The sequence below is a fragment of the Malania oleifera genome, chromosome 11 (genome assembly GCF_029873635.1).
Source record: "Malania oleifera isolate guangnan ecotype guangnan chromosome 11, ASM2987363v1, whole genome shotgun sequence".
Classification (NCBI taxonomy): domain Eukaryota; kingdom Viridiplantae; phylum Streptophyta; class Magnoliopsida; order Santalales; family Ximeniaceae; genus Malania; species Malania oleifera.
The window spans coordinates 80,156,495-80,179,890 of NC_080427.1; the positions used below are offsets into that span (position 1 = coordinate 80,156,495).

Genomic DNA, 23,396 nt, shown 5'->3' on the forward strand with positions numbered 1-23,396 from the left:
TTGAGAATGAAGGTCTCATTACTGGACCATCTGCAACAAAAACTACATTTTCATAATTGACCATCAAATTACAACTAAAAAACAAAAACATAATACAAGTACAAAAGAACGTCAATTTACAACACAAAACATGCAACACAACCACTTCAAAGTTCAAACATCTCCTACTTCTCACCATCTTTGATGGCTTTATCTACAACTACTTTGATCTTTTTGTACTCAAATTCCACTGGGCAAACAGCAAACTCTTCTGGCACCACTGGGCGCCTATTCCCACAGATGGTCCACACAAACAACACAATGAAGGAGCCCAGTGCTCCACAACCAGTGCCAAAAATCAGTGCAGCAAGAAACCTTAGAAGGCAGGTGCTCCTCTTCTTATCCATTGGTGGTTTTGATTTATCATGAACTGCCCCTGGATCCAATGGAAGTGAATGCAACCAATGAGGCGCATGCCTCAGCTTAAAGCTCCACGAGTAGACACTACATGTCTGGGAAGAATTCCTACTAGATGAAGTTAATCCCACAATCACCTCTTCCTCCATCCACACTTCTGCCAAGTCAATTGGATAAGAGAGCAATGGATCAACTGGCCTCATGCTACCAAATTTACTCAACCTAACTTCCAGTCGATTCGAACCCGCCTCATAATCAATCCAAGAGTGCATTCTCTCCCCACTAGTCAGTACCAAATTGAGAGAAGAAGCATTCCTCACTGCAACCGACACAAGACTATTCCCTATATCAATCCCCACATGGTTGTCATTCAGATCACTATAATTAGCATCCCTAAATGTATCAAACTCAACTGCCAAAACCTTAAATTTATCCTCCCACAATCCAGGGGAGAGCCCAAACGAGCTCCCGTTAAACACATCAACAGGGAAACCAATGGGAAGTATAGCCAAAGCCAGACCATCGCCATTATCCGGCGAAATCGAAAACGAGAAATAAGTCGAAAACGAAACCTTTCTTCTAGGGTTTCCCTCAACAAGCTTAATGGGTTTTCCGCACACGACTCGCCCAGCACTCCAAGCAGCCGATCGAGTCAGCTGTACGGCAGACCCGCCATCAACAATCTTCGCATCGCCGAAGAGAGAAATTTCAGACTCAAAGCCCGAATCATTACCAAAATTTCTGAACGCGAACGGCGAAACGGGGACTACAACAGACAGGGCTCCGAAGAAGACAACGAAAATGAGGAAAGGAATGGTCATGAAATACCTGAAAATGGAAGACACCGCCATGGCTGAAGCGTGTTAGAGGTCGATCTTGGGGTGGGTTTGCGGATGATCTAGGGTTTGGGGAATGATTCCATATGAAATTTCTAGGGTTTGGGAATGGAGAAAGTAGCGGTGGATTCTAGTAAAGAAAGGGAAGTGGGAGGTTAGCCCGAAGGACGCGAAAATTAAATACGTTTACTCAGTTTCTGCAACTCACACACTTTCCCTTTCTCTCTCAGTTCAGTGGTTGCTGACTAAGGGCAGGGCAAGAATAGAATAAAGTTTAAATTGCAAGCATGCCCCTTTCTTTTATTACACTTCAGCTGCACGCCTTTGCTTTGCGTAATTGCATTTCTGTTCACAGGACCGGAGCTCTCCCGGAGTTGAAGTCAAAAATTGTATTTGAAGACATTAATTAACTTAGGGTGAATAGTTTTGTACAAAAGTGTATAAATTAAAATGTCATTTTTTGATATTTTATTTGGTCATGATTAGATTTTGATATTTATTTATTTTAATAATCCGAGGATTCTAATCACCATCGCACCTTTTTGGACACTATGGTGTGGTACCAAACTCGAAGGGGTGAAAGCTGCCCTCCCATTAACGCAGAATCAAACTCATGACCTTGGAATCCCCCAAGTCACAAGTCGCTCTTACCACTTGAGCCAACCTGACTGGGTATATATCATATTTGTTGTTACCATTTAATGCAAGTAAGAATTTTTTTCTAAATAGATCAAAATATTTTCTTTTTCATTTACGTTAATTAAAAAATGCTAGCCTACAAAAGCCTTTCTCTTCTAGTAAATAACTCTTAATGAGTTAGAATAGAACAAATTAAAGTTCTCAATACAAAAATAAGAAAAAAAAAATTAAAAGATTCGATTTCGATTCATCTTATGCCAGTTCTATGTACAAAACACAATAAGTAGAATGATCAACAAATAATACTCTCATCCCAACAATGAATCTCATAATACAAAATCAACCACACTCGCAAAGAGGATACTCAAATATGTGACAAATCGTGAAGTAACCAAAAAAATAAAATAAAATCACAAGACCAAATTTTGCTTCTAATATTCCACTATATAAAAGAGCAAGATTACAACAAATTTTACTTTGTTAAAGCCAAAGGTGTCCAAGTATACAAGAATCAAGAATAATATATGTTTTTGCTCCCAAGTAAATTATACCAATAAATTGGAATCAAATAATGGACAAAATACAAAGATACTATAAAGGGGCTGGAAGAGGGAATGCTGCCACATCAACAATATATATATTGTAGAAAGCTTCAACCTTCAATTACATCGACCAAAATAAATATGAATTAGTCCTAAACATACCTTAACAAATGTTATTACAATTGAACTAGTATTAACTATCCAAATGTCAATATCAAGCTAGTTGTGCAAATTTCCCAAATCATAATTTTCAAAAATGAGATTACCTCTTTTAGCTTTTGATCTGTGATGCACACCCTATTACTTAACAAAGTAATCTTATTTTTTACTTCTCCAAGTTACTTTCTTCTCCCCAAAATTTACAAAATTGTTGTTAATTAAAGTCTTGGGCTTCTAATTGGGCTATCATCCAATAAAAACTATTATAAATTGGATGTGGAACAAGACATGCATGCAAGTGAAATCACCGAAGATATTGGATCATATTCTATGAAGAAAACCCAATCTATCAAATCTTCTCCTTCCAACTATGTGCATAAGTTCCTTATTTTGATAATTCTATATAAAAAAAGAGCTTCATATTTCTGCCCTAGTAGGATTTGTCATTATATCTAAATCATCATCAATAGTTTGGATCTTTTTTTGTTTCTAACAAATTAGAGTCTAATACATTTGTGTTTTGGTGATATATCAAATAAATGTGTTTTGATACCTACAGTGAAGGGTATTATAAGCAAGATATAATGGTGTGCAAATAGTCATGTATAAAAATCCACCTTGTATGAATTAACACAAGTGACCCTTATACGTACCTTATATAAATTAATCCATGTGATTCATGTGTATAAATAGATACCTTCTATGAATTAAACCTCATCATCTATGTGTGTGTGCACTTTGTATAAATTAATCTCTTTGGAGCCAAGAGAAGATAAAATCATTCATTCACTCTTTCTTTCCAAATTATGTCTAGCTAGTATGGTTTCAGAGCCATGGTTGCCAAGAGGTCTTGGGTTCTAGTCTTCTTACTCGTGTTTATTGTTTGTTGGTTAAGAATTATCATTGTAACGTCCCCCTTTCAGGCGTTGTCACTTAACCTAGTGGGCCTTGCGCCTGTGGCAACAACAGGTACCTATCAGAGCACTCACTGAGATTGAGGCGTTACGTATCGCCGTCCCTAAATTCAGTAAGCTTGCAGATGGAGAGTCTTACTTCGTCACAATCATTCATAAGCGAGAGTTCTCGAGGATCGGGGGTAACCGCCCCTTTGCTCTGATACCACTTTGTAATGCCCTGAACCCGAGAGTGGGGTCCGAAGGGTTATTTTAAATAAATCTCTAATACCAAGTAATTACACAGCGGAAGATTTCCATAATAAATACTAGAGTACTAAAAACCATCCTTTATTACAATAAAAATCTCAGTATCACAATAATAGATCTGAACTCATTAAAACATAAATAAGATATCAACAACAATATCTCCAATATCAATTTAATACATCCTTAGGAATTTAAAATAACCCAAAATAACAAGATTAACATTTAATCTAAACCTCTCTATCTAGTCCCACCCACGCTTCACTGTGCTACTCTAATTACTGTCACACTCCATAAGGCATTTGAAAAATGATATATAATGATGGGGGTAAGACACCTCTTAGTAAGAAGGAATAAATTATCATCAGTATGTGGCCAATGAGTTATAGTATATCATTTATATAAATAACATTCAATACGTGTATCATATAAATAACTCTGTATACTGTAGGTCATGCTGACATATAAAGCAATCTATCCTTCGGTGACCACATCTAGTGCATACCCAGGCACTCGTTGACATTGGACCCTCTTCTAGCACCCTTCCTCGTACGGTAGGCCTACTCAGCAAGCCTTCCTAATCCATCAAGCCCTTGGGCTAAGTCTCGAGGATCAGAGCGTTATGTATCGCTGTCCTCCTCTGCCTTGATATCACCAAACCTATCCCTCAGATATACAATTGCACTATACCACGGTACCATATTCATAATGGTCTTCCCATATTACTTTCAATAATTCACGTGATCCTAACAGGTTTAATTTATACAATAAGTTGAAATAATCTCATGCCAAACATTTAAATAATAAATCATACTTTGATAACATTCATATACTCATATACCTCATATTATAATCATATATTTAGATTTGAAACCAACATAATATCCATAAGCTCATATTTCATACTTTAATCGGTTAATCTTTTTAAAACAACTAACATAACTTATTCCCCTTACTTGTTCCTAAAGATCTACCGGAAAGTCATGAGGAGAAGTAGAGAAAACCGACCGGAGGCCGTGCCGGAGACTAGGAAGGCCCTAGAAGAGTGAGAAACACGAAGGGGTGAGGGAAACACATTGGAAAATTAAAACCCTAGCAGAGAGAAAGAAGGGAGAGGAGGAAAATGAAATAAAAACAACTTGAAACCTATTTATAGAGATGCTAGCTAGTAAGAAACTGTCGACGGTTTTTCTAGGTGTTGGCCTTACATGGCTTTTCAATCTTGTTTTGATGATGACAAATAAAATATGATTTAATATGTGTATGTTAGAATGGTGATATTTCAAGAAAGACAAAGCTCAAAAGAAACTCAATGGAAAGCTCAATATCACTAAGGACTCAAAAAGATACATTCATATGTAGAGTGATCCAAAAGAAACTCAAGCAACACCAACGTGAGTAATGTGCAAGTGGAAACTTAAAGCCAACTCAAGCTCAAGTCAAATGGGACATAAAGCAAAAAACATTGGAAAGGCTTGAAGATTAGAGTTTTAGACTTTAAGACCATTGTTGTAAGTACTTCATGTTTAAATATCTTATAAAATATTTTGAAGCTCTTCCAGGGTTATTCAAAGACTTAGAGATCTTATTTAAAATCTCAGAAAATGTTTTATGAGAAATCAAAGCAAAAGAAAAAAAAAAAAGTTTTTGAAAACTAAAATTGAAAAAAAAAAAAACAAAAAATGGTCTGCCCAAATGATTAAGGTTGACTGGAAGAATACTGAAGAGTCACTTTAGAAGACTGAAGATTTCGTTTAGTCTATTGAAGAATTTCTTTAGAAGACTGAAGAATTAGTTCGGTCCGCTAAAATTTTTTTTGCTGAAACATAGAAGAGGCAGTACACCCTTAGAAGACTGAACCTTCAGTTCAGTCATCTGACCCTATGTCCAGACTAAAATTTTCATTGTTTTAAGGTACTTCAGAAGACCAAACCCAATACTTTAGTCTACTGAACACTGTTAACGGCTAATTTTTTAAAATATTTTAAAATCCAAATAATGGTTTCTTGTGCCCCAAATTTTCTAAAAACTTGGAAGATACTCCAAGTAATCTTGGGTAACACGAAATTACTTTTAGAAGTCTATAAATATATGGTTTTGCAAATCAAATTATACCAAGAATTGAAAAATCTATTCATAAGCTGAAAGCCATCTTCCTATCTTGCTGCTCTCTCTTGCTTAACTCTTTGCACAATTGAGTTACTGAAAATTTGAAGTGCTGAAACATCATACTCTGAGTTCCAATTGGTGATTCTCACCTGGAGAAGGAACTTGGTGAATTTATTCTTGAGCTTCATTCTATTTCCTTTGATATTTAACTATTGAAGTATATTAGTGCTTTTGAATTGTACCAATCAACTTTGTGTGAGAGTGTCTTTGTACACCATCTTGTTTCTTGTCTCTTATAGTTCTTTGATGATTCTAGGTTGTTGAATCATTGTAGCAAGTGAGGGGTATCGCTTGGAGAGGTATTGCTTTAACCTAGTGAAGGAGTGATTGAGCATGGGGTATCACTTGTAAACGGTTTGCTCCACCCGGAAAGAAGTACTATAGTGGAATCCTTTGGTGGTATTGGCCAAAGGCAAGGATGTAGGTTGGGGATAAGCCGAACCTCATAAAAATCTCGGTGTCTCTCTTTCCCTACTCTTTATTTTCAACATCTATATACATTGTGTTGTGTGTATGCAAAGTGCAGGTAGCTGAGAATAAAAACTGAGATTAAAAAGAAGACTCTTAATAAAAGAAAGTACGTTTTGCTTAAACTTTTGCGGAAACCCAAAAAGGAGCATGTTGTTTAATCATTTGCGGAAATCTTTGTTAAGAGAAGTGCAAACAAATTTCATTTAATACAGGGCTTGAAACAAAGTCATACATTCACAGGGTTGTAAAAGCTGAAGTGCTAAAGAGCTACATACCTTATCTTGGTTTGGTATCTTTGGTTGTTTACTTTAAGTTGTTGATTAGTTATTTGGTGGATTAAGTTTTCATTACTTGTGTTGTGTTTTTGGTTTGTGGATTGATTAAGTAAATAAGACTTTGCTGTGTGATTGTTAAATCAACAAGAGGTTAAGAATTCATAAAAGGTATTAAAAAAAATTTTAATAACTCAATTCACCCCCCTCTTGGGACTACGCCTCAACTTTCAATTGGTATCAGAGAGGGGTTATAAATAATCTTAATTAGAAGCTATACAAAGATCTAGATGACACACGTTGGAGTAGCTCCCTTTGGAGAGGGCCAATCCTCAACCAAACCACCAACCTTTTGTGGACTCAACTATACATTTTGGAAACAAAGAATGAGGATCTACCTTCAAACCATGAATTGGAAAGCATGCAAGGTTGTCACACATGGTGATTTAATTCCTACAAAACTAGTACATGGAAAAGAAGTACCTAAGGAAGAAAAAGACATGACTGAAATTGATCACAAGATGTTACAAGTAAACTCTAGTGCTATTAATGCTTTATATTGTGCCCTTGAGATAAATGAGTTCAATATAGTCATGGTTTACAAAACAACAAAAGAAATATGGGACAAACTAAGAGTAACTTATGAAGGCACCATTGATGTAAGAGATAATAGAATTGACATGTTTACTAGTGAATATGAAGCTTTTAGAATGAACCCGAATGAATCTATTACAAGTATGTATACTAGGTTCACTCACACCATAAACTCCCTTAATGCCTTAGGAAAGAATTACTCAACTTATGAAATGATTCAAAAAATCCTTAGAGGTCTTCCACTCGTTTGAGAACCTAAAGCCACAGCTATTACGGAAGGAAGAAACCTTAAGAATACTTCTCTAGATGAACTTATAGGATCTCTTCTCACATATGAGATGGTTATGAATGAAAGAAATGCTGAAAATAAAAATAATAAATCCATAGTCCTTAAGGCAGCAAAAGAAAGCTCTAGTGAAGAAGAGGAAGATATAAGTGACCTAGATGATGAAGAACTAGCATTCATTACTAAGAGGTTTGGAAAATTCTTTAAAAGAAACAAAAAGTTTGCTAGAAAGTTTGAAGGGTCAAAATCTGAAAAAGGAGAATCTAGTAAAAAGGAAAACAAGAAAGAACATCCTACTTATTACAATTGTAAAAAAGTAGGACATATTAAACCCGATTGTCCATAGCTCAAAAATGATGCCAAGAAGAAGAAAAAGAAGGCAATGAAAGCTACTTGGGATGACACCATCTCAAGTGAATCAGAGAACGAATTAAGTGATCAAGAAGTGGCCAACATATGCTTCATGACGCACGATGATTAGGTAAATTCCTACTATTCATCCGATGAATCAAGTGATAGTTTGTGTAGTGATTCTAGTGATAGTATGCCATCATACAAAGAAATGCAAGTTAAACTTTTTGCTTTACACAATATATTTGTAAGAGTCACAAAAAGGAACATTGCTTTTAAAAGAACAAAACGAATCATTCAAAAATCAACTTGACACATTAAAATCAGTTGAAAAAGAAAAAAAATCACATATTGATGAACTTATGAAGAAGATAAATGACTTATCTCAAGAGATAGTTAAATTACAAGGGAATGGTCAAAGAAAGAAAGACTTAGAAATAAAGGACCTTAGAGAAAAAATTAAAGACAAAGAAAAATCATATATAATTTTACTAAAGGAAAGGAGAACTTTGAAAAGTTGCTTGGTAAACAAAATATGTCATTAGACAAGGAAGGAATTGGATATAATGGAATTAAGAACAAAAGGAAAAAGGGTCTTTATATGGGATATTTTGTAAAAGAATCAAAATACTATGCAAGCACTTCCTCAAACAACTTCTATCAACACACTACATGCTTTTATGTAAGAAAAAGGGGCACATTAAATTTGATTGTCCATTTAAAAGAAAGAATGTAAAAGTAAAGAAAGTATGGAAAATTAAAGAAAACAAAAATGAATCTATAAAGTCTACGAAAATTTAGATTCCTAAGAGTAACAAATTGAATCCTTCTTGTAGGTTTGCCTTAGGACAACCACAACAAAAGACAAATGGTACTTGGACAGCGGGTGTTCTAGGCACATGACCGGAGATAGATCAAAATTCACCACATTCATGCTAAAAGATGGTGGATATGTCACTTTTGGAGACAATGCTAAGGGTAAAATCATTGGGATTGGTAACATAGGTAAATAACCTTCCCTTACTATTGATGATGTGTTATTAGTAGAAGGGCTAAAGCATAATCTCTCAAGCATAAGCCAATTAAGTGACAAAGGGTTTGATGTAATCTTTAAACAAGATAAATGTGTTCTTGAAAATAGAGAAAAACATAATGTTCTCTTCACCACTCAAAGAATTGATAATATATATTGCATAAACTTTGAAAAGATAAAATCTCAAAATATCACATGCTTAGTAACTATGAATGAGACTAGTTGGTTATAACATAGAAGACTAGGACATACTAGTATGGACCTATTATCAAGATCAGTTAAAAAAAACTTAGTAAGAGGACTTCCTAGTACAAAGTTTGTTAACGATAAAATATGTGATGCTTGTCAATTAGGAAAACAAACTAAGTCTAACTTTAAGAAGAAGAAACATATCTCCTCTAGCAGGCTTTTAGAGGGTCCTTCGGCAGACACACCTTCATGGTTTATGGCTTTTTAGAGTGACTTCTCCTCTTTCAGCCATGATATGAGGTCCAGACTCTAGAGCCTTCAGGAGAAGGTATCATCACTTGATCAGCGTCTCATTTGGATTGAGGAGCATCAGGCTAGTTCCTCCCAGGGTGGGGATCCTATGGATACAAGTTCAGCTCCTCGTAGTGATGATGAGGACACTGAGGAAGGATGTGATGATGAAAAGAAGATGACGAAGAGAATGATAATGCTGATAGTTAGATTTTTTGATGTATTAAGAAACTGAATTTTAGATATTTTTGGATGTATTCAAACTTTGTTTATGTGTTGCCTCACTTTTATTTATGGTTGCTTGTAATGACTCTTTGCTTGTATGGTGACTTCTTCTATTTCTATCCCTCGTTTATTTTTGAATAATGACAAAGGGGGAGAGAAATTGTTAGCAAAGATGAATTGTAAGAAACGACAAAGATGAATTGTAAGTAAAGACAAAGATGGATTGTGAGCAATGACAAAGATGAATTGTAAGCAAAGACAAAGATGGATTGTAAGCACATATGAATTATGAATGACAAATATGACTTTTGAATCTTTTGAGCTAACATGAATGTTGTGCAACATATGCTTGATTGTAAATTTGAAGATGTTACAATATATTGGAAAGTGCGTATTCATGTGATATACTTGTTTGGTGTTCATTTGGTTAATTATGATCTACTTTGAACTTTTTATACTTGATATCATTATTTTTTTTTTTCAAACTTATGCTTATAGTAAGGGGGAGCCTTTTCTAAGGAACCCTCATCTTTACTCCTTATTTGTCATCATCAAAAAGGGAGAGATTGTTGGCCTAACATGACTTTTCAATCTTGTTTTGATGATAACAAATAAAAGATGATTTAATATGTGTTTATTAGAATGATGATATTTCAGGAAAGACAAAGCTCAAAATAAAATCAATGGAAAGCTCAAGATCACTAAGGACTCGAAAAGATACATTCATATGTAGAGTGATCCAAAAGAAACTCAAGCAACACCAACATGAGTAATGTGCAAATGGAAACTTAAAGCAAACTCAAGCTCAAGTCACATGGGACATAAAGCAAAATACATTGGAAAGGCTTGAAGATTAGAGTTTTAGACTTTAGGACCATTGTTGTAAGTACTTCATGTTTAAATATCTTATGAAATATTTTGAAACTCTTCTAGGGTTATTCATTGACTTAGAGACCTTATTTAAAACTCCAGAAAATATTTTATGAGAAATTAAAGCAAGAGAACAAAAATGTTTTTGAAAACTAAAACTGAAAAAAATAGAAAATGGTCTGCCCAGACGACTAAGTTTGACTGCCAGAAGACCGAAGAGTCACTTCAGAAGACTGAAGATTTCGTTCAGTCTACTGAAGAATTTCTTCTGAAGATTGAAGATAGAATTAGTTCAATCTGATGAAGATTTTTCTGCTAAAACACAGAAGAGGCAATACACCTTCAGAAGACTGAACCTTTAGTTCAGTCGTTTGACCCTATGTCCATACTAAAATTTTCAGTGTTTTAAGGTACCTTAGAAGACTGAACTCGACACTTCAGTCTACTAAACACTGTTAACAACTAATTTTTTTAAATGTTTTAAAATCCAAATAATGGTTTCTTGTGCCCCAAATTTTCTAAAAACTTGGAAGATACTCCAAGTAATCCTAGGACACACAATAACTTTTAGAAGTCTATAAATACATGGTTTTGTAAATCAAATTATACCAAGAATTGAAAAATATGTTCATAAGTTGAAAGCTATCTTCCTATCTTGCTGCTCTCTCTTGCTCAACTCTTTGCACACCCGAATTGTTGAAAATCTGAAGTGCTGAAACATCATACTTTGAGTTCCATTTGCTGATTCTCATCTGGAGAAGGAACTTGGTGAATTTATTCTTGAGCTTCATTTTATTTCCTTTGATATTTAAATATTGAAGTATATTAGTGCTTTTGAATTATACTAATCAGCTCCGTGTGAGAGTGTCTTTATATACCATCTTGTTTCTTGTCTCTTGTAGTTCTTTGACGATTTCAGATTGTTGGATCGTTGTACCAAGTGAGGGGTATCGCTTGGAGAGGTATCACTCTAACCTAGTGAAGGAGTGATTAAGCATGGGGTATCGCTTGTAAACGGTTTGCTCCGCCTAGAAAGGAGTGCTCTAGTGGAATCCTTTGGTGGTATTGGCCAAAGGTGAGGACGTAGGTTGGGGATAAGCCGAACCTCGTAAAAATTTTGGTGTCTCTCTTTCCCTACTCTTTATTTTCAGCATCTATATACATTGTGTTGTGTGCATGCAAAGTGTAGGTAGCTGAGAACAAAAACTGAGATTAAAAAGAAGACTCTTAATAAAAGAAAGTACGTTTTGATTAAAATTTTGCGAAAACCCAAAAGGGAGTACGTTGTTTAATCATTTGCAGAAATCTTTGTTATGAGAAGTGCAAACAAATTTCATTTAATACAGGGCTTGAAACAAACTTATACATTCACAAGGTTGTAAAAGCTGAAAGTGCTAAAGAGTTGCATACCTTATCTTGGTTTGGTATCTTTGGTTGTTTACTTTAAGTTGTTGATTGGTTATTTGGTGAATTAAGTTTTCATTACTTGTGTTGTGTTTTTGGTTTGTGGATTGATTAAGTAAATAAAACTTTGTTGTGTTTTTAAATCAATAAGAGGTTAAGAATTCATAAAAGGTATTAAAAGAAATTTTAATAACCCAATTCACCCCCCTCTTGGGACTACACCTCAACTTTCACTAGGCTTCATGAAATTGTTGACAGTTTGAAACTTAAATTGCTCTCGGTAGTTGTAACCGTCGACAGTTTTTCTGAGACTGCCTGAAATTGTCGACGGTTTGTGTAATGCCTTGACACACCATGTGGGGCCCGGGGTGCTACTTTAGTGATGTTTGTGTACCTGATACCATATTCATCATATAAAAGTAGCAAAAATAAATGATACATTCTCCAAAACATTACCAGAGTTCTAAACTACATTTATACATAAAGGTCTCCAAATATTTACAACCCATAATATCATACAAAACCAATTTAGTTCGTACACACCACGTACATACACTACACATCTAACTTTGCCCCTCTAGCTTGCTACGCACGATCCCTGATGTGTCCTGAAAAGATGATTTGTATATTGGGGTGAGACACTTCTCAGTAAGGTAGATTAAGTTAATATCAATGTGTGGCCAACATGAGTTTTAATGTATACAAAATATCATCAGCTGTTAATTAATTACAGTTATAAAATCATTCTCCGACCATACTCATACACACACACACACACACACACACACCTATTTATAGGCGAAAGTCCCTGAGGATAGGGGAGATTACACGCCCATACATGTCGCTTTCCTATGCTCTAACACGTTATGCAACCTAGTATGACTACAATTGATACTTATCAGGGTATTCGCCTTTCTTAGCAAGCCCTCGGGCAAAGAGTTTACTTTGTCATAAACATTTTTATAGTTAAAAAAATTTGCATTTGCTTCCTCAGTATAAATCAGTTCAATAAATAATAACACCATTTATATAAATTAGCAGATATGCGTAAAAGACACTCCCTAGGACTAACACGCAATTTACTTCCCCCATGATACGGGTTGTGCAACCCGAAAGCTGGACTTATGCCCTGGGGGATCAACCCAAACACAGTCAAAGTAACCATCTGCAAGTGCGTTTGCAAGTATCCACAACTCAATTGCAGGTTTGCTAGCCTTACCATTTCCTGGCCCGAGCCCCTAGAAAAGGTACTTCATCCTTCGTAGGCTAAATAGCAGAGACCACCCTACACTTCTCTGTATAGTGTGGGCACACATGGTCTCAATATAACTTCCTAGCAACAGTACCGTGCTCATAATATAACTGATCCTCAGGGTTCTTAAACCATATCATGCAATTTAAATAGTAAAAACTATAATATATATCTCATTTCATATAGAACCTACCATTTAATAAAACTTGGCCCTCGGTTGTTAAATAAAACTTAGCTCACAACCATTAAATAAAACTCGGCCTCTGGCCATTAAATAAAACCTGACCCCCGACCGTAATATCAAATCCCAGTATTTTACAAAGGCAATTCCAGTATGTTTCACAAATGGTTCAGTATTTTCACAACCATATCCAAATTCGGTTACATAATAACTATGCTGATTATTCACTTGCCACATGATTTTAGTATTTAAACATAATCCATAAATAACTAACCAGTACCTCATAGTATATTTAGTTAATAAGCAAGCTTTTCACCGTTCATTTTATTCAAAATACCGTATCATATATCTTATATTTGAAAAATCCCTTTTTGAATGGTCGATTTTCGAAACAACCTTTGAAATCATAGTATACTTATTTAGAAAACAGTTTAATTGGTTCAAACTTATTAAAAACTTGACTTAACTTAATCCCCTTACCTATTCCTGAAAAAGAAATCAATTCTGTTCTAAAAAATGGAAAACCCTATCTTTTCGATCTGCTGTTGAAAATGAATTGGCAAGCTGAGAAAGAGGAGGAGAGTGATCGGAGACCGAGCATGGGCTCCGAGTGAGCTTATGGGAGAGAGAGAGCCACGAGAGAGTGAGAGTAGAGAGAGAGAGAGAGTCCAAAAATAGAGAGAGAGAGAGAGAGAGAGAGAGAGAGAGAGAGAGAGAGAGAGAGAGAGAGTTTTTAAGTTATGAAAAATAATGTGTTGCTTAGCCCTTAAGTAAGCCAAATCGCAGGAAAACCATCAACGATTTTCCCTACCCTTAGAAAATTGGCAACAATTTGGTAGTTGACTCTCCCAGATGACTGAAACCAGTGATGATTTTCCCAAGCTTCACAAAACCATCGACGATTTGGATCCTACCAAACCAATTTCCCTTCTCTTTCTTTTGTTTTCCTTTATTTCCATATTTTATATTTATTTTCTTTTATTTTTTGAGTTTGGGTTTCTACAATCTCCCCCCTTATAAAAATTTCGTCCTCAAAATTTGTTAACTGTTACCGATCACATCCTCTGGAGTTTTTCTTAAATGTCAATCCATGTCTATAGAAGAGTCGGTAGCCACCCACGTAACAGCCCTATCCCAAGTTTATTAATTTCCCTCACTCATGGTGGAGGAATACCGTGGTTACACACAATGTCTTGGGAGATTACAATATCATATAAAACTCTCCCAAAGACCATTCATATAAAAAAACCGTAAACAACTAATAATACTAAACAAACCTACCTTACACAACTTGTACACAAAACCAGACACCTACCTACTTAGTGCTGAACCTCTCTGAAAAACTGTGGGTACTTCTGACGTATTTCCATTTCTAATTCCCAAGAAGCCTTCTCAACTGTATGATTACACCACAGCACCTTCACTAACGGTATGTCCTTAGTACACAATTCTTGTATATTTCGATCCAGAATCTGAATTGGTACTCCTTATATGCCAAAGCATCCCTGATCTCCAAAGGCTTATAACTTATCACGTGTAAAGGATCTGGCACATACTTCCTCAACATTGATACGTGGAAAACATTATGAACTCTAGACAACACCGGGGTAACGCTACTCAATAGGCAACTGGACCAATCCTTTCCAGGATCTTGAATGGCCCAATGTACCTAAGACTCAACTTGCTTTTCTTCCCAAACCTTATCACTCCTTTCATAGGAGCAATCCTTAAAAATATCATATCACCTACCTTAATCTCTAGCTCCCATCAGCGAGTATCTGTGTAACTCTTTTGCCAACTCTGTGCTGCTTTAATTTTTCCCTAATGAACTCGACCTTTGCAAAGGTCTGCTGAACTAGTTCTGGCCCCAAAATCTACTGCTCGCCTACCTCATCCTAGTACAATAGAGAACAGCACCGGAAACCATACAAAGTCTCATATGGTGCCATCTCAATACTGGCTTGATAATTGTTATCACACGCAAACTCAATGAGCGGTAGATAGCAAAACCAACTATCCCCAAAATCTAGCACACACACTTATAGCATATCCTCTAGAATCTAAATGGTCCTCTTAGACTACCCATTTGTCTGTAGGTGAAACGATGTGCTAAAAGTGAGTTGAGACCTCAAGGCATCTTGCAAACTCTTCCAGAACCAATAGGTGAACCGTGGATTTCGATCTTAAACAATGGAAACTGGGATGCCATGAAGTCATACAATCTCCTACACATAAAGCTCTACCAACCTATTCATAGAATATCTGACTCTGATTGGAACGAAGTGCGTAGCCGATCCACTATTACCTAGATGACATTCTGTCCATGCACTGCTGAAGGCAACCCCGTTACGAAGTCCATCGAAATATGCTCCTACTTCCACTTAGGGATATCAAGTGGTTGAAGTGGTCCCGCTGGCCTTTGGTGCTCTACTTTTACCTGCTGACATGTTAGACACTGTTCCACAAATCTGGAAATCTCCCTCTTCATGTTACTCCACCAGAACGAATCTCACAGATCTCTATATGTCACGCCCTGAACCCCGAATTGGGACCCAAGGGTGAAAATGTAATCTAACCTGTACCTGTATCCGATAAAATATCCAAAGATATAGTACAATGGATGAGGGTCCGACCCTGTGGGGTTCCCAAGCACCCTAAACACATCCAAACACAATCATATATGTAGCAAAGGTCATTCCATATATCATATATAGTACCATACCAGAGTCTATACAAAAGTAGATCATAGCTCAATAAAAAACGTACGAATGGGTGCCCAAGTACATCTCAAAATGGCAACCCATAAAAAATACAGCCCTAGCACTTACCCAAGTGCTAAACGCAGTATATCGGCCACTACGCTCCCTACACCAGGACATTACTTCCAGTTACTCAAAGGACCTGTAAAATTGTACGTACAGCGGGGGGTGAGACACCTCTTAGTAAGGAAGAATACATGTTATATCGGTGTGTGGCATTTGAGTGTTATCATGATACACTAACAGGCATAGTTCAATAGTCAAAACAATCAAAACAGTTCCAATATTTTCATAAACCAAGCAATACAATCTGGTGTCGTCACACCCTTCGGCTCGAAGCAGAACTGTCTAGTGGTATTTCACACCCTTTGGTAAAAACCGGTGATAATGAAAAGACCATAGTTTTTCCCGTTAGATCCCCCCAAATGAGTAGCCAAACACACATAGGACCGTGGACTATAGTTCCACCGAGTCTGATTTCAAAAATAACCAATATAAACACAGTTCCCCTTACCTTTTCCCCGAAAAGCAAATCCTGAACTCCAAGGCCCCTAAACAGTGAACCGAGTTTCAAAACCTATAAATCAAAGTACAGAATATGCTCATAAGACCGTTTCCTACAAAACTACCGGATCATAAATGAAAACCAAGCCTTACCTCGATTTTTCGCCAAAAACTGAAAATCTCCGAAACGAGATTCCGATCCATAGAAATTGGAGAGAATCCTTCCACGATCCTCGTGGTAACTTCAGATTTCCTATTCCACCAACGATCGGCAAAGAAATTTAGAGAAAGAGAGTAGGGAGAGTTCTAGAGAAAGAAAGAGAGATAGGATTGAAGTTTCTTAGTGAGGAAGTAATGAAAATTCCTATTTATTGCCCTTTGACCCGGCCCAACTTGTCGACGAAATGGTGTTCTCGTCGATGAATCTTCCACTGCCTTCGTCGACGAATTGGTGGCCTCGTCGACAAGTCTGGGATCTCCGGGTTTTTCAAGACTCCTCGGCTTCTCCTCGTCGACGAGTCTCTGAATTTCGTCGATGAGAAGAACAAAGGCTTCATCAACGAGGCTTGCTCTTTTACCAAAATGTCCCTCTCTTGTTTATTTAAACCCACTTATCACGGTTCAAGTTCTTACAATCTCCCCTTCTTACAAAAATTTCATCCTCGAAATTTTCCATCTCTCATTCATAGACTTATACATACAATCGAATACGTAGACACAACTCAAGCGAAAACTGGCGACCACTACAGTGTAGTCCTATCATACACATTCACATACATACCCTTACTTATGGTGGAGGAATACCGTGGTTACATATACAACTGTCTCAGGAGTTCACAATACACACACCCTCCCGACGACTAACCACCTATCCCAACCCATAGTAGGATCATGTACAAGTGTTCAAAACAACTGTGGATACTTCCGGCGTATTTTCGTTTCCAGTTCCCAAGAAGCTTCCTCAACCTTATGGTTTTGCCACAATACCTTCACTAACGGTATCTCTTTGGTATGAAACTTCTGAACTTTATGGTCTAGAACTTGAACAGGTATCTCCTCATACGCTAAAGTATCCCCAATTTCGAACTCATCACAGCTAATAACATGTGAAGGATCCAACACGTACCTTCTCAACATGTATACGTGAAACACATCATGGACCCTCAAAAGTGCTGGAGGTAACGCAACTCTGTAGGCTACCGAACCCACTCGCTCAAGTACTTCGAATGGTTTGATATACCTCAGGCTTAACTTGCCCTTCCTCCCAAATCTCATCACCCTTTTCATAGGAGCGATATACAGAAATACCTTACCTCCCACTTCGAACCCTAACTCACGGCGGCAAACATTTGCATGACTTTTTTGCCAACTTTGAGCTGATCTAATCCTCTCCCAGATCAATCCCACCTTATCAGACGCCTGCTGCAAAAGTTCAGGTCCTAACACCTGACGTTCACCAACCTCATCCCAACACAAAGGAGATCAACACCTACGTCCATACAAAGCCTTGAACGGTGCCATCCCGATACTAGACTGGAAGCTGTTATTATAAGCCAACTCTACAAGTGGCATAAACTGTATCCAGCTACCACCGAAATCTAATACACAAGCTCGCAACATATCTTCCAACATCTAAATCATTCTCTCCGACTGTCCATCAGTCTGGGGGTGGAACGCTGTACTGAAAGTAAGCTTCGTCCACAATGCCTATTGCAAGCTCATCCAGTATAGAGAAGTAAACCTCAGATCTCGATCTGACACAATGGGACACCGGTACCCCGTGCATTCTCACAATCTCATGCACATACAACTCTGCTAGCCTACTCAAAGGATAGCCAACTTTCATCGGTATGAAATGAGCATATTTTGTCAATCTATCCACGATCACCCAAATAGTATTCTGCCCGTAAAGTATTGGCGGTACTCCGGTTTCAAAATCCATGGAAATATGCTCCCATTTCCATACTGGAATAGGTAAAGGCTGCAACGGCCCTGCCGGCCTTTGATATTCATCTTTCACTTGCTGACACGTCATACATGCTCCACGAACTAAGCAATCTGCCTCTTCATACCAGACCACCAGAAGGTCTCGCACAAGTCCTGATACATCTTCATACTACCAGGATGTACCGTCAACATAGAACGATGCACTTCCTCCAGAATCGTCTTTTTGATCTCATCATCGTTCGGAACACATAGTTTGGTCCCAAACCTCGACACACCTCCCTCAGAGATGTTAAACTCTGTAGCCAGTCCTTGCTGTACCTTTTCTATAATCTCTACCAACTCTGCATCGCTAGCCTGCGCGATTTTTATACGCTCAATTAAGGTTGATTGGACCACCAAACTAGCAAGGTAAGCTTGATGATCACCAACCACCAATTCTATACCTGAGCTTTCCAAATCCCGTTTGATGTGACACTGAGTTACAACTGCAGATATAGCCGTAGGTCCTGACTTCCAACTCAATGCATCAGCCACCACATTAGCCTTCCCCGGGTGATAACTGATCGTGCAATCGTAGTCTTTAATTAATTCAAGCCACCACCTCTGCCTCATGTTCAACTCCTTCTGTGTGAAGAAATACCTGAGGCTCTTATGGTCAGTGAAGATCTCACACTACACCTTGTACAGATAATGTCGCCAGATCTTTAATGCATATACCACAGCAGTCAATTCCATATCATGTGTAGGATAATTCTTTTTATACTTTTTCAATTGCCGAGAAGCATACTACCTTACCCTGCTACATAAGCACACATCCCAAGCCCTTCAAAGATGCATCGCTATAAATCACAAACCCACTATCCCCCGAAGGAATGGTCAACACTGGAACAGTAACTAGTCGGTGTTTTAATTCTTGAAAACACTGCTTGCAATCACTAGTACAGTCAAACTATACTATTTTCCTGGTCAATCGAGTCAGAGGTCCAGACAGTTTAGAGAAACCCTCTATGAACCGACGATAGTAACCCGCCAGTCCCAGAAAACTCCGAACCACCTGCACATTCTTCGGCCTTACTCAGTCGACCACGTCTTCAATCTTGCTAGGATCAACTGATATACCATCCTCAGTAACCACATGGCCTAAGAACGCAATCTGACTCGAATAGAATTCACACTTCTTCAATTTAGCATACAACTTCTTCTCTTGCAGAATTTGTAACACTAACCTCAAATTTTCCATATCCTCTTCCGTACTCCTCGAGTATACTAGAATGTCATCAATGAACACCACCACGAATCGGTCCAAGTACTCATGGAAAACCCTGTTCATCAGATCCATGAACACCACCGGAGCATTCGTCAACCCTAAAGGCATGACTAAGAACTCATAGTGGCCATATCTAGTTCGGAAAGCAGTCTTCGCTACATCCTCTGCTCTAACCCTCACCTGATGATATCCTAACCGCACATCGATCTTCGAAAAGACCCGTGTTCCCTGCAGCTGGTCTAAGAGATCATCTATATGAGGTAAAGGATAGCGATTCTTCATAGTTACCTTGTTAATCTCATGGTAATCAATGCACATCCGCATCGACTCGTCCTTCTTCTTCACAAACAATACTGGAGCTCCCCAGGGCGAAACACTAGGTCAAATGAATCCCCTATCTCGTAATTCTGCAACTGCTTCTTCAACTCCCGAAGTTCTACTAGAGCCATCCGGTACGGAGCTTTAGATATCGGTGCCTTACCGGGCAGCAACTCTATCGCAAACTCCACCTCACAATCTGGAGGTAAACTAGGTAAATCATCTGGAAACACATCCAGGAACTCGCTGACTACCTTAATGTCCTTGAGTATCAACTCATCCCGCGGCGGTTCCTTCATACAAACTAGGTACCCCTGACCTCCGTCCAAAAGTAGCCTCCTCGCCTGTTGTGCCAATGGAATCTGTGGTGCTGAATGCACACACGATCCCACAAATTCGTACTACTGCTCCCCATGAGGTCTAAAAACTACCACCTTCCTATGACAATCAATCACAACATAACTGGAGAATAACCAATCCATCCCCAGAATAATATCAAACCTCGACATGTCGTATACCACAAGATTTACCGATAACAGCTTTCCCTGAATTTCCACTGGACAGTCTACTAACATCTTCCTATAGAAAGATACACTCCCAGATGGCATAGTAATAGATAACACCTCATTCATGTCTCAGATCTCAACCCCACACCGTCCCACAAAATTCATAGACATAAAGGAATGGGTTGCACTCGAATCAAACAAAACAGAAGCTTTATTTGAAAGCAATAATAAGGTACCTGTCACCACGTTACCTGCATACTCAGCATCCACTGGAGTAAGAGAGTATACTCTGGCCAGCATTGTATTCATCTAAATGGTTCCTCGAGGTATCTGATTGCTCCCTTAGTTCACACTAGATGCAGGCACGTCTTGCCTTGGTGCATGACAATCAAGAAACATGTGACCTGGCTGGCCACAGTTATAGCAGTTACCCCAAATGACTGGCACTTACCCTCATGCCATTTGTGGCATCTAGTACAACGTCCACGAGTTTGGCTCATCTGAGAATCCTGGCACTTGGTATTCTGACGGTAACCCGAGCCCTTGCTCATTTTCTTCCACGATCCCTGACGAGATCCTGTTTAAGAACCAGAAGGTAATGTCCTCTTGCACAATTCCTGATCCACCTCATCCTCTCGGATACCGATCTCAATCACCGTGGCTTTATCCACCAACACCGAGAACTCGCGGATCTGAAGCATACCGACCAGTCTACGGATATCCTTCCTCAAACCCTTCTCGAACCTCTGAGTCTTCTTATACTCGCTCGATATCATACATGGTGCAAAGCTGGACAACTCTATGTATCGAGCCGCATACCCCTGCACCGTAAAATTCTCTCGCGTCAGAGCAGAAAACTCATCCGCCTTCGCATCAAGTACGGAAGCCGAAAAGTATCTGTCAAAGAACACCTCCTTGAAATGGCTCCACGTCATCTCCTCAGAACCACCTCTCTGCTTCTCCAGTTGATTCATTGCAGTCCACCATCAACCCGCCTCCCCAGATAGTTGGAAGATGGCATAAAGGAGTCGCTGCCTATCTGTGCAGTGTAGGACCTCCAAGATCCTCTCAGTATTTTCCACCCAGTCCTCTGCTGTAGTTAGGTCAGGTCCTCTAGAGAACGTCGGAGGATGCATGCGTGTGAACCTCTCAATGGTGCACCCCGCAGCAGTAGGAGAGCGCTCGCGTGTCCTCACACTCCGCCCGATCTCTCGTAACACCTGCCTCGTCAAACCTCGAGGCACAGAAGGAGACTCATCACTCGTAGTCTCCTTGGAGCCACTTCCCAAGTTACTATCCTTGGGCTCCATTCTGTAACATAATAGGAATCTATCAGTATCCCTACAACACATACACTTAACACAATGATATACACTAACCATGTTAACTATTCCTTGCGAGGTCTAGGCCTATCCTATCACATTGACACGAAAGTCATCAATGATCTGCCCTACTTTTACTAGAATCGTCATCCCAGGAAAAACACGGAATACCGTCGACAAATTCCAGTCTAGCAACCAAAAAACCATCAACCAACTCTACCCATATCCAACATCCTATACTCTGGTATGTACTCACAACTAAGCCTAACCAAGTCTACAAGACCTAACAACCTGGTTAGCTCTGATACCAAGCTGTCATGCCCCGAACCCCGAAATGGGACCCAAAGGTGAAAATGTAATCTAACTTGTACCTGTATCCAATAAAACATCCAAAGATACTATACAATGGATGAGGGTCCGATCCCGTGGGGTTCCCAAGCACCCTAAACACATCCAAACACAATCATATACACAATGGACAAAGATCATTCCATATATCATATATAGTACCATACTAGAGTCTATACAAGAGCAGAACATGGCTCTATAAAAAACGTATGAACGGGTGCCCAAATACATCTCAAAATGTCAACCCATAAAAAATACAGCCTTAGCACTTACCCAAGTGCTAAATGCAGTACACCGGCCACTACGCTCCCTACACCAGGATGCTAGTTCCAATTACTCGAAGGACCTGTAAAATTGTATGTACAACGGGGGTGATACACCTCTCAGTAAGGAAGAACACAGGTTATATCGGTGTATGACATTTTACTGTTATCATGATACACTAACAGGCATAGTTCAATAGTCAAAACAATCAAAACAGTTCCAGTATTTTCACAAACCAAGCAATACAATCTGGTGTCGTCACACCCTTCGGATCGAAGCTGGACTGTCTGGTGGTATTTCACACCCTTTGATAAAAACCGATGATCTAGTGGTATTTCACACCCTTCGGCCAACGCTGGTGGTCTGGTGATATTTCACACCCTTCGGTAAACGTCGGCAATCTGGTGATATTTCACACCCTTCGGCAAACGCCGGCAGTCTGGTGATATTTCACACCCTTAGGAAAATGCCGGTGCCCTCGGTAACCTAGCATAGCATCAATGTTGAACTGGTGCAGATCTGGTGTTCGCATACCCTTGGGCTTGAAAGCCGGTCAATCTAGTGGTATTACGTACTCTTCGGCAAAAGCCAAATTTTCAAACTTGGAACAATTCGGAACCTTGTTCCTATTTCACCAAGATACAACATATGCATGCTAATATAACCAAACAAACCACACCCATTTGGTAATTTAAATCATGGTTTTTCAAAAAAATACAGTTTAAACAAGTCAAGGCATGACCATCCCAATAACACAATATAAATCAACATATATCCTCGGTTTTCAACAAAACTAGAGATGCAGCCCGTCGCCCCATTTTCCCAAAAATGTAATAATGAA

The 23,396-nt window shown here is 38.5% G+C and overlaps 1 protein-coding gene across 1 annotated transcript; it reads right to left on the reverse strand.

Annotated features, from left to right (window-relative positions):
- Positions 1-1,503, reverse strand: LOC131168376 (L-type lectin-domain containing receptor kinase VIII.2-like). Its single transcript, XM_058127747.1, has one exon. The coding sequence runs from the start codon at positions 1,245-1,247 to the stop codon at positions 165-167; it is 1,083 nt and encodes a 360-aa protein (XP_057983730.1). The 5' UTR covers positions 1,248-1,503; the 3' UTR covers positions 1-164.
- Between the last annotated feature and the right edge of the window lie 21,893 nt (positions 1,504-23,396).